At 54.3% G+C, this 15,059-nt stretch overlaps 1 protein-coding gene across 1 annotated transcript in view; it reads right to left on the bottom strand.

Moving 5' to 3' along the window:
• Positions 1-908: 908 nt before the first annotated feature.
• The window catches only part of LOC121093012 (aryl hydrocarbon receptor-like), a 29,213-nt gene continuing 15,062 nt past the window's right edge, over positions 909-15,059 (bottom strand). Inside the window, 11 exon segments of the mRNA XM_040604764.1 lie at positions 909-3,595; positions 3,597-3,635; positions 3,637-3,766; positions 3,768-4,754; positions 5,195-5,336; positions 5,710-5,819; positions 6,345-6,535; positions 6,675-6,817; positions 7,299-7,416; positions 8,537-8,626; positions 12,424-12,542. Of these exon segments, the coding sequence (XP_040460698.1) occupies positions 2,900-3,595; positions 3,597-3,635; positions 3,637-3,766; positions 3,768-4,754; positions 5,195-5,336; positions 5,710-5,819; positions 6,345-6,535; positions 6,675-6,817; positions 7,299-7,416; positions 8,537-8,626; positions 12,424-12,542 (2,765 nt within the window). The 3' untranslated portion in view covers positions 909-2,899.

The following is a 15,059-nucleotide window of genomic DNA, read 5'->3' as shown; positions in this document are numbered from 1 at the left end:
AAGAAGGGTGTATGGGGATGATGGGAGGGAGGTGGGGATGGGGGCAATGCCAGGCAGGTAAGCAGGGATGTGAGGGGCTGAAAAGGAACTGGGAGGTGAAGGGGACATGGCAAGGACAAGGCAGATGGAGGACGAGGGGAGGAAGCAGAGCTGTGATCCCCACCACCCACCTGGGCGAGCGGTGGGAGCACTTGTGTCACTGCATCACCCTGGCATGCTGGGATGACTGTCAGGGTGACTGGGTGCACATCAGTGTGCATGTCCCTGCGCATGAGAGCGCCTGTGCACATGCGTGCATGGCAGTGACACCCAGGAAGCTGTGCGTGTGTGTTGGCATCACAGGTGACCATGCCTCTGAGCCCCACCGCTGCACAGGGCAGTTGGGGGAGCAACAGGGGGACACTGTCACACCTCTGCTGCTGTGCACACCCACAGTGGCTGGGGACAGTGAGAACGTGTGTCACACACCTGCCCTGGGCTGGGCACACATGGCTGCACTCTAACCTGGAGGCAGGGTGTGCGTGCATGCACCAGGCACGGTCACCCTGTCTCTGTCCTTCCAAAAATGCTCCACCAAGTCACAAGCAGCAACAGGGCTGGAGCACGAACACCCAGGGCAGCGACCTGTGGTTTCTTTGCCTGTAATATTGGAAGGCACCCACATTGCTGCATTGCCCCCCAAAATTACCCTGTACAAGGCAAAGCACAGCCCTTCCCCCATCTGCGCTCCCAGCCCCATGCCTCCCCGGGTGCAGGAGGGGGGCATGAGCCAGGACTGTCCTCCTTCAGCCAGCGCTCAAAGCAATCGGACTCCAGGTTAAGCCAAAAGCAGGCTTTTTCAAATACTTGCTCAGTCAAGAGGGAAATGAAGAGACACTGTTTCAGGTCAAAACAAATCATCAGCGCTATACAAAGCAAATCGCCCTTTAATACGTAACCAAATACAGGGGGTGAGTTTCAGGACATCTTTTTCTCCTCAGCATCATCTGTCTGCCAACAGCAATACAAAGAAATCACAAAGCGTAAAATGAGACACTGCCACGAAAATAGATGTTATATGCACACACACACAACGTAGGAGGAGGCAAGACACAAGTAACGGAGCACCAGGGGTTTCTCTTGGCCCCAACCAGCAGAGCCCGGCAGGGTGCCACCTCCCCAAGGCACACCTCTTGCAGGACCCTGGCCTGGGGCCATGCACTATTTCCCATCATCTTACACGTGCCAGGACAGCAAAGGCTGGTGAGTGAAGTCCATCCTGCTGCTTTTTGGGTCCATTGATGTGTAAGGCTCCCTATCATCACGAGTCAGCTCCTTGCCCCATCCTCGGTGCTCCTCCAAGGCCACTTCAGAGATGTCTGGCACATCTCCGGCATCGCTTGGCTCCCAGCCTGCAGCCAGGACACTTCCTGAGCCCCATCTTGCCCTGTCAGCAGCCCCGGGAGCCCCAGCACAGTGAGACAAAGCAGGGCACAAAGCAAGAGACCTAGGGAGATCAGGCCACCCCATGCCAGTACATGTCCAAGCTTGCTGCTGGGCTAGCCCTGCACTGATTACCTGATTTCACTTGCTCGGCAAACTACACACTTAATGGTGTGAGAGGCAGATGTGATGCTCAGGGTGGCAGGTGCGAGGGGGGAAGATGTGGAGGCCCCCAGTTACTCTGACCAAGCTGGCTTGCTGTGTCTGACTTTGAATCACACCACACACCTACCACATACCTCCCATCAGGTTTCCCCTGATGGATCTGGGAGAATTTGCCCCATGGCAGGGGAAAAAAAAAAAAAAAAAAAAAAAAAAAAAAAAAGAAGTCACAACTTAGGTTAAAAAAGTACAAAAGAAAGAGAATTCAATGAAGTGGTTATGCTGGTCTCCAGGACAAAGATTTGAAAGGCACAAAGTTGGTGCAAAGTGGAGAGGTAGAAGACGGTCACTGCATCCCTTTCTGCCGTTCTCACTGCTTTGGCAAAACCACACCACCCTGAGCAACCGCAGGAGTAAACCCCATCATCCCTCTGCCTGACAGCACGGCGGAGAAGGCAACGACAAGCCAGTCACAAATGCAAGGGGCGTTTGGTTGGAGCTTCCCCACCCTGCTGCCCAGAAAGGTCACAACAGCTTGATACCTGCTTCTCCCAAATTCTCCAGGAAGGCTGCTGAAGAGCCCAAAACCCTGACCTGCCTCTGCTCTCACCGACTCCACCTCCCACAGAGACCCTTCAGATGCTGCTGAGCTTCTCCAAGTGCTTGGTAGCATCCCCTTTCCTAAAGGAACTACATCACCATGAGCTTGGGAGGAGGAGGGGAGATGGAGAGCTCAGGAGGGAGGGAGCAAGGAGCAAAGCAGAGGGACTCAGGCAGGCTGAGATGATGCAGGGACTGAACAGCAATGTGACAAGGGTGGTCCACTCATACAGGTGATGAGGAGACCATGCTGCATTGAGAAACAGCAGTTCAGTGCTACACACCTGTAAGGCAGCAGGTCCATCTGCAAGAGGCTGCAATGAGTGCGCAGGCCAGCAAGCAGGGTCCTTCCTCGGACCCCGAGTCTGAGAAACCTCCCCACTGGCATGGCTGCGTCTCCCTGAAAGTATCATAGGAAAAAAAAAACCAAAACCAAAAGACAAAAAACTGATAAAATACTTCATCCTAGACTGCCTGAAAGCTCTGCTAGGGCACCTCGTTTCAGGCACTGGAAGAAAAAATCCTGAACAACCAAGAAGCATGGAGCACCACTCACAGATGTGCACGGCCAGAAGAGCTCGTAATTGCAGGTGGGTTTTCAAAACGTGGCTCCTAGTTCACAGTAAGGCTTCAAACCAGGCTGCCCACGAACGATGCTGTGCCTGCATTCCCCTGGCACCACCCCTCCCCCCATCCATGCGAGCTGGTGCACCCCTCAGGTCCTGCAGCCCTCACACCTCACCTTGGGCTGGACCTCGCAGGCGCAGCGTGGCTGCCCGCTGGCAAAGGATGCTGATGGGAAGCCAGGGCCCCGCTCAGAGGAGGGCAGTGCTTCTGCACCCACCTTTGCAGGGAGAGCTGCTGGGCACCTCAAAACTGAGCCTGGTGAGGAACATGATGCTCCACGGTGGCTCTCACTGAGGCAAGGCAAAGCACCCAGCTGCTGGGGAAGGGATATTTTAGCAGCATCCCTAAGAAAGCTGCTCTCAAAAAGGCTGCTTCTATACTGGCACTCAGGCAGCACAATGTGGTCCAGCTGGTGGGTGCTGGGGCCCGTGTTGGACCCCAGCAGGAGCCCGCTGTGTTGCACTGAACCTGCCCCGCTGCATCTCTGAGGAGCTGCCCCAGCCTGCAGCAGCCACGGCTGGCGCTGCGTGACCCACTTGTCCTCTCGGAGCGCTGCCTGCTCCCCTGCCCAGGAAACGCTGGGCTCTAGGTGGGGTATGAGCGGCTGTTTGGGGATGCCACCATCCCCTGGCAGCTGGCTGACTCCTAAGGGTGCTGACGCTCGTGCAGGGAGAACAGCCTCCTCACCACAGAGGTCCCCAGCCCCAGAGAACAAGGACTCATGCAAGCCCTGTGCAGGGCAAGGAGCAGGCTGGGAGGGCAGTAACCACAGCCCAGCCCCCAAGGGAGCTCTCGGGGCTGCCAGCCAGCAGAGTTTGTGACTCCCATGTGCATTCCTGACACTTCCAGCTGCTTCGGAGCTACGGCCATCCAGGCCTCTGGTGGGCAACATCCAGGAGAAGCACTCTGGCCCAAAGCATTGGCTGGGTTTGCCTGGACCAGGACACTGTGCCAGAGTCACCAGTGTGTTTGAGTGCAACGGAGGTGGGCAGCTTGAGCCCACCAGCTTGCACCCGGGCTGGCTCTGATCATTAGGAATAGTGTTATCTACAGGAGCAGAGGTAGCAACCTCTGCCTGAAGCACTTGTCCCGGGTTTGCCAGCTGAAGTGCTACAGAGGACTTGCTGCTGGAGACCAGGACATCCAGAACAGTTCCCCCCATCAGCCTGGCTGAGTGAAACGGGACCTGCTGTTCTGGCTGAGCAGTGCTGACCTCAGATGTAACGGAGACTAGAGAGAACACAGCATCTTGGCCTTGTGCACCAGGTGCCTGGGGCTGTGGTGGGCCTTGAAAAGCTGAATTAATTGCCCGGCAGTGCTGGAAATGAGCCGCAGCAGTGTTTTCCTCATCGCAGAGTGATGCACTGCAGTGCGGGAAGTCCATGCCCTTCCCAGCATCCTCACTGAGGAGCATCTGCTCCTCATAGGGCACCACCTCGGTGGCCAGCCTCTCGCCACCCTCCTGAGCTGGCGGCTCCTCTGCACCCAAGCTGAGCAGAGCCTCCTCCCAGCGCTGCAGTTCTGCATTGTCCACGTTGAGGCTCTGGAGGGTCTGGCAGATGTTTCCATTCACCTTGCTCTTCTCAAAGAGTGTTTCTATAACAACCAGGAGGGAGTCGCTGTGCTCTCTGGCATCACCAGCTTCCTCATTCTGGCTCAGTCCAGTGGGCTCAGCAATGGCATCTGGCAAGGAGAACTGAGGCACACCAGTGTGGGAGATGTATATGGATGCATCTTGCTTCATCATGGCCCCAAGAAGAGAGTTGGGGTCTACTGAGCGCTGCTTTGAGTGCGAGTTTGCTTGTGTCTGCAACTCCTCCTTAGCCTGGAAGGAGTCCAGGAATTCGGGAAGGTCATTCCCGTACAAGACTGCTTCCCCCGTGGCAAAGCTAAAAGGCAGCTGCAGGTTTCTCTTCCGCAGATGTTCCTCCCCTTCTTCATTCCTTCAGGGCAGAGGGGAAAAAAAGATGGAAACAGCATGAGCACCTCCTCTGAGCCGGGCAAAAATCACCCTGCCAACCGTGGGACAGGAGCTCACAACCTGCCCTGGCTTTTCTAAAGAAAAGGGTGCTGGGCTGAGCTGGCTATGATGATGCTGGTGGAGGACCAGGGCTCTGGGGAGCCCACGGGGAGGTGTGTGTGGCTGAGGGAAGGGCTGTGTGTCCAGGGCTCACCCCAGGCAGGGTGAGTGTGTCTACAACCCCCTTGTCAGAGCTGTTTCACTCATGCCCACCTGCTACAGGAGGGCACGTGCTGCAAGGTGCCAACCATGCAACCCAGCCACCCTTTCCTCCACCCTCATTGCTTCCACATGCCTCGGGCAGCACCACGGCCACCCACGCCAAGAGCAGGTGAAGGCAGCTGGGGATCTGGTGATACTCACGACGGGGCTCGCTGCCGGGCAATGATGCAGTCGGGTTTGCCTGCTTTGTACACCAGCCGGGCATTGGCCTGCACCCACACCCAGCCACCTTTCTTGGTCAGCAGCCGGAAAACCATCAGCCCGCTCTCCCCTGTCTTCATCACTGGGGCAGGGAGAGACGAGAGGCGGCACAGACACGGTTACTCCGCGGGTGCAGACAAATGGCACGTGCAAGAGGCCACAAGGTTGAGCATCACCTTGCACCCATGCGACGGGGGAGGAAGATGCAGGACGCAGCCAGCACATGATGCCACGTGCTGTGCTGTCCCTCTGCCAGCTCCCTGAGCAGGTATGACACCCAGGAGGGGAGAGCCTTTATCACAGCCGCCTCAGACCGGGGACAGCCCACCCGCTGAGGAGCAATGGTACTGGCACAGCCAGAACTGCACTGGTACCAGGGAGCCGCAAGGGCTCCCACAAACGCACCCACCCCGACGGCCCCCCCAGACAGCGCCGCTGCTCCCCCCAGCACTCACTTCTCACGTGGTTCTCCGCACAGTGCATCATGTCAGCCGTGTGCACAAACTGGTACCCGGACCCCCTCCTGCACAGCTCCGTTTCCGTGTACCCCAGGACAACCTTCCCCCTGCAAACAGTGCAGAAACACAATGACACCAGGAGTGGATCCCCCACTTGCATCCCACCAGCCAGACGTGATCCCCTGCCCAGAGCGCAGGCAGCTAGCCAAAGCCTCCCGCTTTGGGGGGGGTGCAGCTCTCCATCCTGGGCTGAGCCACATCCCCTCTTCCACAAAACCACCCGTGCTGGGTGTTTGCTAAGCTAAACCACAACAACCAAGAAGCACTGGTGCCCAGTTAATCTGCTCCCCATGTTGATGGAGGGCGGCAGCAGATGGAGCAGAGGTATTTAAAGGATGCGTAGATGTGGCACTTAGGGACCTGGTTTAGTGGTGGGCTTGGCAGTGCTGGGTTAACAGCTGGACTCAATGATCTTAAAGGTCTCTTTCAACATAAAGGATTTTATGATTCCATGGCAAAAGCATCAGACACCTTGCTGTGGGAGCTGGGTCAGAAGTGCCCTGTTCCTACAGGCTCTGGTTTTCTGCCCAGCGCCAGGGATTTTGCCACGAGGAAGGTGAGAGATGTCCTACCGGGAATCACAGGCCACGGGAGTGAAGTCCAGCTTGTGCTTTGTCTGGAAGATCAGCATCTTGGTCCGAAGCTCCAGGATGGAGAGCGGCTGGAGGAGAGTCGCGACGGCGAAGAGAGCAAGCGGTGACTTGTCCAATGCCGACTTCTGCTGCCCCAGAAGGAATTTCAAGCGCCCGCGGAAATTCAAGGCCTTAGAGGGGATTAGAAAACGTGGCTGTGAAACAAACAGGGTGATGGGGACTGGCTGTGCTCCCACCCCCATGGGACACGAGCGGTCCCTCGGGAACACACTAGGGGCAGAGGGGTGTCCGGGTGCCGGGCTGCGTTACCAGAAATCCCGAGGAGTTATCCAGCAAGCAGCGGAAGCGGCAGGTGAAGCTCCTCTCCACAAAGGAGGGCTTCTCGGGATGGAGGTGCTGGGGGCTGGACACAGCGCTGCATCCAGCCAGCAGCGGCTGCTCGCTGGGAGAGGCTGGGAAAGCAAAGGGAAAAGGAAGCTTTCCAAGCTGCGCACCTCAAGCTCATGGCCACCTGCTCCTGGTGAAGACTGCTGCTCAAGTGAACCCATGATCTTCACAAGAGGGGTAAGACCTTGCCATGGGAAATTACCAGTTCACAACAGTTTCTGGTCCCTTGCCTCTCAGAGAGGAGCAAGGCAAGCCGCCCTCACTGAAATAGATGGATTTCAAATGCTGAAAAGCCGAAAGGTTTGAGGGAAGCATCCCCGCCCCTCCAGCACAACAAAAACCAGCACGTCACCACTGTTGGCTGCTTTTGGTGGCAGGTGGCCATGTCAAGCCCCGCGATAGCTGTGAGTTCCAGAGGGAGGCTACGGGATGCTCCTTAGCACAGGGCTGTGCTTGGTGGCTGTAAATGCCACCAGGAGGGTTTTCCAGCAGAGGGTGGCCATGCAGATGTGGCTGGCTGGTCCCCAGGGACCGCCCCACACTCACCATCATCAGCAGCAGGCTGGGTGCTGCCAGGCACCGGGGCTCTGTGCAGCTGGTGGCGGAAGGCAGCTCTGTCGTCCGCGTGGATCAGCTCATACACGCTCTGGTAGATGAGATCCGACTGGAATGACACAAGGGGAAAAAAGCATCGACTTCTGCCCAGCCTGGCAAAGATGTCTGGAGGAAGACAAGGCAGGAGGCTTTCCTTTTATTTCCTAATTATTTTTTTCCAGACTTATATGGAGTTTCTTGCTATTTGAAAAAAGGGTTTTATATGTTTTTTTATTCCAAACCAGTGGGAATCTGTATCCCAGTGCAAACCATCCTCCTTTGGTGGACCACCAGGAAAGACAGACGTGCTGATGCTGGGAAGGTTGCCCTCACAGCAGAAACACCAGCAATTCCTCACACCTCCTGCTCCCAACACAGCCCCCTTCTTCTAGGGCCATGCCTTGGACCAGCCTTTCCCATCCCGGTCCTGCATGCTGTGGTGGTCAGCACAGTCCTGCTAAGCTCACAGGTAGCTCAAGCCACCATCTGCCATGTCCTGGCCCTCGAAACACACCATAGCAGAGCCTCCTGCTTAACCAGACATACCAGTACCTTGAGAAGACCGGTCCCTGACTGACAGCTGTTTTGACTTGGGGCATCAGCCCACGAGGATCCCAGTGAGCTGGGAAAGGGTACAAACAGAGGACAAAGAAAAAACCACATCAGTGTCTGCAGGTGCAGGAGGAACCCATGCAGTGAAATGGGTTTAGCAGTCTCACAGCCCTCCTGTTGACTCAGCCCTTTGGCCAAAGGAGCTGAACATCAGGGGAATCAGAGGTAACAGGGTGGATATGGGGAGAGAGACCTCCTTTTCCTTGGCATTCCATGTAACCCATGGCACTTCAGGGCACTGACACTTCTCACCGGCAAGATACCCTCAGCCCTCCGTAAGTGGGAGCATATGGGCCCAGCAGCACGAGACAAGAAAAATCTCACACCCCTCTTCCACACAAAGACAAGGAGATACAGAGCCTGCCATTGCTCAGCTTGCAGCTGTTCCCACTAAAGTCACAAGCATGTTTGTTGGCTTCCACAGCCCCCAAAGAACATGACTCATTTGAAAACATACATCAAAAATGACCCGAGGGAGCCGTGCAGGGAGAAGAAAGCCCCTGGCATGGCTCTCAGCACCTCCTTCCCAGACCTGGAGTGCATCCATCTGTTTACAGCCAGGAAAAAACAGTACCCACCTGATGAAAGCCCAGGTAGTCCTGCACAGTAGGGGAGATGTAGAAGATGTAGCCATCTCCTGTCACGGCGATGACAAATCCATTGAGTGCCTGAAAGCAGAAGTTAAGCCCGGAGTTACTCTCCCTAGCTTCAATCAGCTGAAAGATGAACGTCTTCAGGTGTTTCTTCAGCATTTGGGGACAAAAAGGGACCTTCTTCATCAACAAGAAACCCCACAAAAAAGAAAGCACCTTGTGACCATACAAGACTTTTAATCCTGGTTAGCTGGGGTTTGTTTTTTTTTTTTTTGGGGGGGGTGGGTGGGTTTGGTTTTTCTTTTTCTTTTGTGGGTTTGTTTTTTTTTTTTCTTCAGTGTTAGCATGAGCAATGATCCAAGCTGGACTGACACCTTTTTCTAGAGCCATCACTGAAGCCCTCTCACTGCAGGCCAGCTCCTGCACCAGGAGGTACCAGCTAAGCTGAGGTTTCATGGAGGACCTAGAGTTAGTTACCTCCTCTCCGGCTGTACCAGCTGGGTATAGCTATACTCTTCTAGCATCCTGATTTTCTTTAACAAATCTGCCTATAACTTCAATAATAAGCGGCAACCGGTTGTGCAGAGGGAAGGACGACTGCCCTGAGCCATGCAGGACCCTGGTGACTCCAGGAGGAGCCTAGCATCAGTTCAAGGGTAATGGAGCCTCCAGAGACAGTAACCAAACTGCAGCCAGTCACTGACCTGACCTATTTATCCACTCATTCATTTTAAGGATGACCTCCAAAAACACTTCAGGCCTTGCTCCTCACCCTGAATTTTACAGTTAAGAGGTTATACCAGCTTTTTCTGCATTTCTGTATGTCTTCTCACAGTTTCTCCAATCACCCCCCAAAACCTGCCTTTTAACCCTTAGCACCCGAGGACATTGCTGTCCCTCAGACTCCTGCTCTCAGCTCCAAGGCTACATGAACAGCTCATCATCAAGTACACAAAGCAAGACCAAAGCCAGTCACCGTTATCATTCAAAGGTGGCAACCGAGCTCAAAAAACATACCTACCTTGAAAGCAAAAGAGGTGGGAAAATCTGGAAACTCAGATCTCAGATCTGTGAAATCCCCGATGTCACATCTGTGACGCCTTGACGTGGCACAGCCTGGTCCGTACAAGCGTGAAGACTGTTCGACACCTCTTTGAGGGGCAACAGCTTCCTGTTCTCATCAGTATTCCATCACACAGGACCACAACCTCTTCTGATTTTGTTCTTGTTCCTGACAAACAACTCAAGAGGTCCCATTGCTCGAGATGTTTGTCAGGAGCAAACCCCATTGCCCCTCATATATGTCCTGGCATTGAACTCCCACTACGAGGCACCATACCGGGAAAATTACTCTCTTCTTGCCGATATTCTAGACGGCTTTAAACATAACCCTCCTAAATCTCTATAAAAAAAAACCAAAAAAAAAAAACCACCTTTGTGCTCATACCCTCTGCCAGCTTCATTTCTCACCTTGCTCTCTGTGATTACATATGGATGGCCTGCAGCTAAATCCATACCCAACTGGTAGCTCCTTGCTTGAAAAAGACCAAGCCCACACCAAATTAAGAGAAACTATTGCAAAACTATAGGAGATCATGGCTGGGATGGAGGGAGGGGAGCTCACACATCTAGTGAATACCCAGAAAAAGAGGCAAGAGGAAGATCCGGAGATACCTGGTGGTTTCTGGCTGTTTTCCTCCAAAAGGAAAGCACTGCACTAGATAGTAATTCATACCCCCTGCTCTTGTCTGCAATACATTTGATTAGCGAATAGAAGGAGAGAAATTAGGAAAAGAAAACCCTAAGTGGAACTCTGTTTAATCAGGATGCGGGTAGAAGTCTCAGCAGATCCCATAAGCATCAGGGCAGGACCTGCCACAACTATGGACTGTGCCCTCGCTGCCCAACTCTGCCACGCTGAGCTGCCCCCGGGGGGGGGACCACGGGGACGTGTCGCTTGCTTCAGACCAAGCTGGAGAGGAGGGTCCAGCTGCCCATGCTGCTCCTTCGGCTCTGCTCACCCTCTGTCCCCACGCAAAGAGGAGGCAGGAGCAATCTGCTGGCACAGCTCATGCATTTGCCCATTTACAGCGATGCTGGGGCTCGCGTGGGCTGGCTGTTCTCTGTAACTTGGATCATTTGAAAGGTTGCTGGGTTGAGCATGTTGCCTGATACTATACAGATCCAGCTTGCATCGGGACCGGTCCCTTTGTGTGCTGCAGCCCCCTGAGGGGCCCTGAGTCAGAGTTTTCTGCAAATTACAGTATCTGATTAAAATGCTATTTGGGGAAAAAATAAACCAAACCCACCCCCAAAACATCAGGCAGCTCAGCTGAGGGATTTCTGTCACATTAACACCTCATAAGCTCTCCAGATGCTTTCAATCACCCAAGGCTGCCAATGCTCTGGTGGCTCAAAAAATTGCCATCATAGGTCCAGCTCAAGCCCCCAGAGAGCACTCGGGAGCAGCTCCGTCGTGGGACTGGGACAACCACAGGCTCCCTCCTGGCCATTGTGTTATTCCAGCTGTTCCTCTGTGACTATCTCACTCGCAGACAGCTGCGATGGCTCCTGGGAGTGAAGCCCACATGGAAGACTTCATGTGGTCCAAGCTTCATCGCCAAAAGTCACACTGGGCTCCCAGGAGTCACCACCTCAGCAAAATCCCCCAAGGGCTCTGCTCACACCTGCCTGCCCGTCCGTAACAGTGGACGTTCACGTAAGGCTGTGCAGGACAAGGCTGAAGGCACCAAAGTCAGACTTTAAGGAAAGCCAAGCATCTGTTAGCTAGCGTTTGGAGAGGTGGAAGAAGGGAGAAGAGGACTGAAGGCCCAGAAAGCACAGACACATGTGATGTCAGGAACACAGCCATGAAACAACTGAGGGTCTTGCATGGACTTGCCCTGCAGCCCCAAGGAGCAGCATGTTTTAAGTTGACATGCCTAGATGTTTACTCAGCGACCAGCCTTTCCATGTGACCTTTCTATCCCATTTCTTTCCAGCTTATATTTATAAATTACAGCCCAAACAGCAGCATTCGGACCAGCTGATTCACCAGCTCCTTGCTCTCCGGAGTTCATTGGCAGCGATTCCGTTAGACACACACTGGCCTTTCTACAAAGCAAAGCTCCCACCACCCACTGACTTTGTCCACCACTGTCTTCCAAGATCCGTCTTCCCTTCTTTTCCTCCCCACAACCTAAAAACTGAACCTGGACTTTTTCCATCCCAGGCAGGTTGTGAACTCATCCTAGGGAGCTCATGCAACACCCCAGGTAGGGCAAACAGCTCCCGCTGGGTGTTTTCTCCTGCAGCTTTTGCCATGCCCCTCTCGGCACTTAGTAGAGCACAAGGAACCCTCCACGTTGGAGACAAATCAGGGAAGAACTCCCTGCACTGCTGTACGATACCCCTGCACCTCCTGGTTGGGACGGGCGAGCCTGTGCACGCTGGGTGCCAGCTCTGGGCTCAGTGACAGCTAATGCCAGCAGCCACAGGCAGCACCCGATGGCGTTGTGGGGACACAACCCCCAGCCCTGAGCCCTGCTCTGCTCACAGATGCAGTTTATGGCTCAGCCCCTGCAAAGGCCCCTCAGTGTAACCAAAGGGGCATCAAACTGCGGTGCGGGGTGGGAGGGAACAGGGACCTGTCCCAGTCAGGCAGCGTCACTGGTCCTTGTCCCATAGTGCTCAGTGCCTGCCAGAAATCACAGCAAAGCAGCTCCCGGCAAGGCAGGGTCTCCTCTTGCTCCACAGATGGGACCACGTGCTCCACAGCCGCTGCATGGCTCAGCAGAGGGGACCAGCCACCGGGCCCGGCAGATGGCAGGAGTTAAGGCAAGACCCCGAATGACCGAGGTACGGCAAGCTACCTGGAGCAGCAGTTCCCCCTCAGGAAACGGTTCCCTGTCGACCTGCGGGTCAGTCCGACTGTTCCCTCCTGGGCCCCTGGGCTGATCCAGCACGCGGTCACCAGTGTTTGTAGCTGTGGCTGCGAGTGAGAGGGCAAGAAATCAGAGTGGAATGGGCAAGCTGGGAGCCTCTCCCTCCTCCTCCTCCCCACCCCAGGGCTGCTCACGCACAGCTGCACCATGCTACCCAACACACATGGACCCAGGTCAGAGCAAGATGAGACCAGCAGGAACTTCGCAGAGCCATGCCCAGCTTGCCCAATGCTTCCTCCAAGAGATGATTACCCCTGCTTGGTCCCACTTCTGGAAGACCTTGCTTCTGCCAAGGTCTGCGACAGAGATGCAAAGGATAGAGGGGAGTGCTTCTGGGCTGCCCAGGCCAGGAAACACTACACAACACAGCAAGAAGCCTTCAGGTTAGAGCCTGGTAGAGCTGAAGTTGGCTTCAAGCCACCCCAGTGCACCATCATATATTTTCCTGCCCTTCAGGGCTGAGTGGCAAACCCTCCCAAACCATCTGAGATGCCAAAGCCCCCATATTTCCCCGCCCCCCCCCCCCCCCCCCCCCCCCCTTCCACCTTTGGCTGCTTGGAAGCAGAACAGGGGGTTGGTGGCCATGGCTCTACCAGTAGGACACCTGAGCAACTCTCAGCTCTCAGGACTTGCTGCCATGACCCCCCAGGCCAATTCACCTGCTGCCTCACGCTTCCTCACTAGATGCCTTCAAAGCAACACCCATGGGTGCAGCCAATGTGAAGCCTCCTGCCCTGGCTGCAGGACCTCGAGCATCACGGGACACACAGAAAACCGGTTGTTCAGGGAACAGGAACGAGGACAGTGGCTCCCAGGGACTTTCCCAGCATGGTACTTCATCTGCTGGGGAATTATCATTGCAAAACTCAATACAAACTGAGCTTTCAACAAAAGAACAATTTTCAGGGCATGTTTTTGTGCCACCTCGACCAAAAAAACACAGGACAACCTCAAAGCGCCCCCCACACAGGAACCACCACACCCCTGCCCCCACCAGCAGCTCCTGCGGTGCCCTGGGGTCAGGCAGAGCTTGCACTCCCTGCATCCAGCCACATCCCAGCAAAGCATCGCTGCCTGCCCCACCTGAGCCCGGGGTTTCTGATGGTGCTGCATGACCTTGGCAAAGGGAATAGGTCTTCTGAATTTGGGGGAGAGGTAGGAAATGAGGAAAAACCCCCAAACCATCCCAACTTTGACCACACATTTAATCTTCACCGTGATTGAAGCTCTCACCTCATCACTGAAAGGTTTTAAAGGTTTGGGTTTGGTTTTTTTTTTTTCTTCTCCCAGTAGCACCAAGTTCAAAGCCAAAACCATTCCAAACCTAAAAAAAGTTTAATCTGAAACTGCCAATATAAGACCTTTTGCTTTTCATCATACCATCAATATGCAAAAGCATTTTCCCTGGCAGATCTGCATTTTTGTATTAAACAGTTTGAGATCAAAACGTCACTCCGATCTATCTACCTGTGGAGCCTGAGTGACAACAAGCTCCCGCTCAGGCAGGCTTCCAGCAGCCAGGCCCACCCTTAACGATAATTAGCGACAGATCTTGTATAAAGGTGCCACAAAGGAGCCACACGCTCGCAGTCACACAGGTTTAAGCAGAAGGGGAGAGGACGCTGCAAGCTCATGAAGCAGCATCAGCCTCAGTCTCTATCACTGATAGAAGTGGGCGACTTCAGCCTCCCCCAGGCCTTGAGTGCTCCTTGGTGATGCTCAGGCAGCAGTCGCATCTTCTGCCCTTTCCATCCTGCACCCTCGCTTGCTGGAGGAAAGCCCAGCTGGTGGGCAAGCTGCCAGGGGACATGCCTCATTGCCCCTCACATAAGCTCACATTCCTGTTTCTGCATGGGGCAACCCTCTGCATAGACACTTCCCAAACCGGCAAGAGGAGGATCAGCCAGGCCAGGGGATGCGAGGCCCCTAGGAAAGGTGAGGTTCGATGCCAGGAAAGCGGTCACCGTGCTCAGTTTACTCATCAGTCAAGGAAAGGCACGTCCCCAGGAGTTTCAAAAGGCAGGTTTGAAGCAGTCACCAAGCAAAAAGCCTCCTCACACGACTGCCAAGCAAGCCCCAAAGGAAAACATCCAAAGCCCATCTGGACCATTTGATGCTCCGTGGGTATGGCTTCAATTTGCACATGATGGAGCAGAATAGTTTCAAAATGAAACATCGATTCTTTTTTTAAATTTGAATTCTTTTGAAGGGCTGACTCTTCTCTGAAGCATTGAAATAAGGCAAGCTGGCAGAGAAATTCAAAAAGGAACCAAGTTCTTCCAAAACAGAGCTCCAAAAGAGCAGAACGCGTTTTGAGGGGATGCACATCCCAAGAGCACATGGTCTCCAGCTCTCTCCCAATATCCACCAGCAGCATCTGCAGGGAGAGCTGCAACGATTTGCATTCTGGAAGCCCACAGCATCACTCCACAACATGAAACACTTATTTGCTCATTTTGTGTTTTCCAGCAGAACTGTTTCTTCCAATTCCCTCATCAAGCTTAGCAAGGGGCTTTTAGTCTCCCATCAGAGATGCTCACTTCCCCTCCTTTCAAACACAGAGT

The sequence above is a fragment of the Falco naumanni genome, chromosome 8 (genome assembly GCF_017639655.2).
Source record: "Falco naumanni isolate bFalNau1 chromosome 8, bFalNau1.pat, whole genome shotgun sequence".
Lineage (NCBI taxonomy): Eukaryota > Metazoa > Chordata > Aves > Falconiformes > Falconidae > Falco > Falco naumanni.
This window is presented reverse-complemented; position numbering and strand designations above follow the sequence as displayed.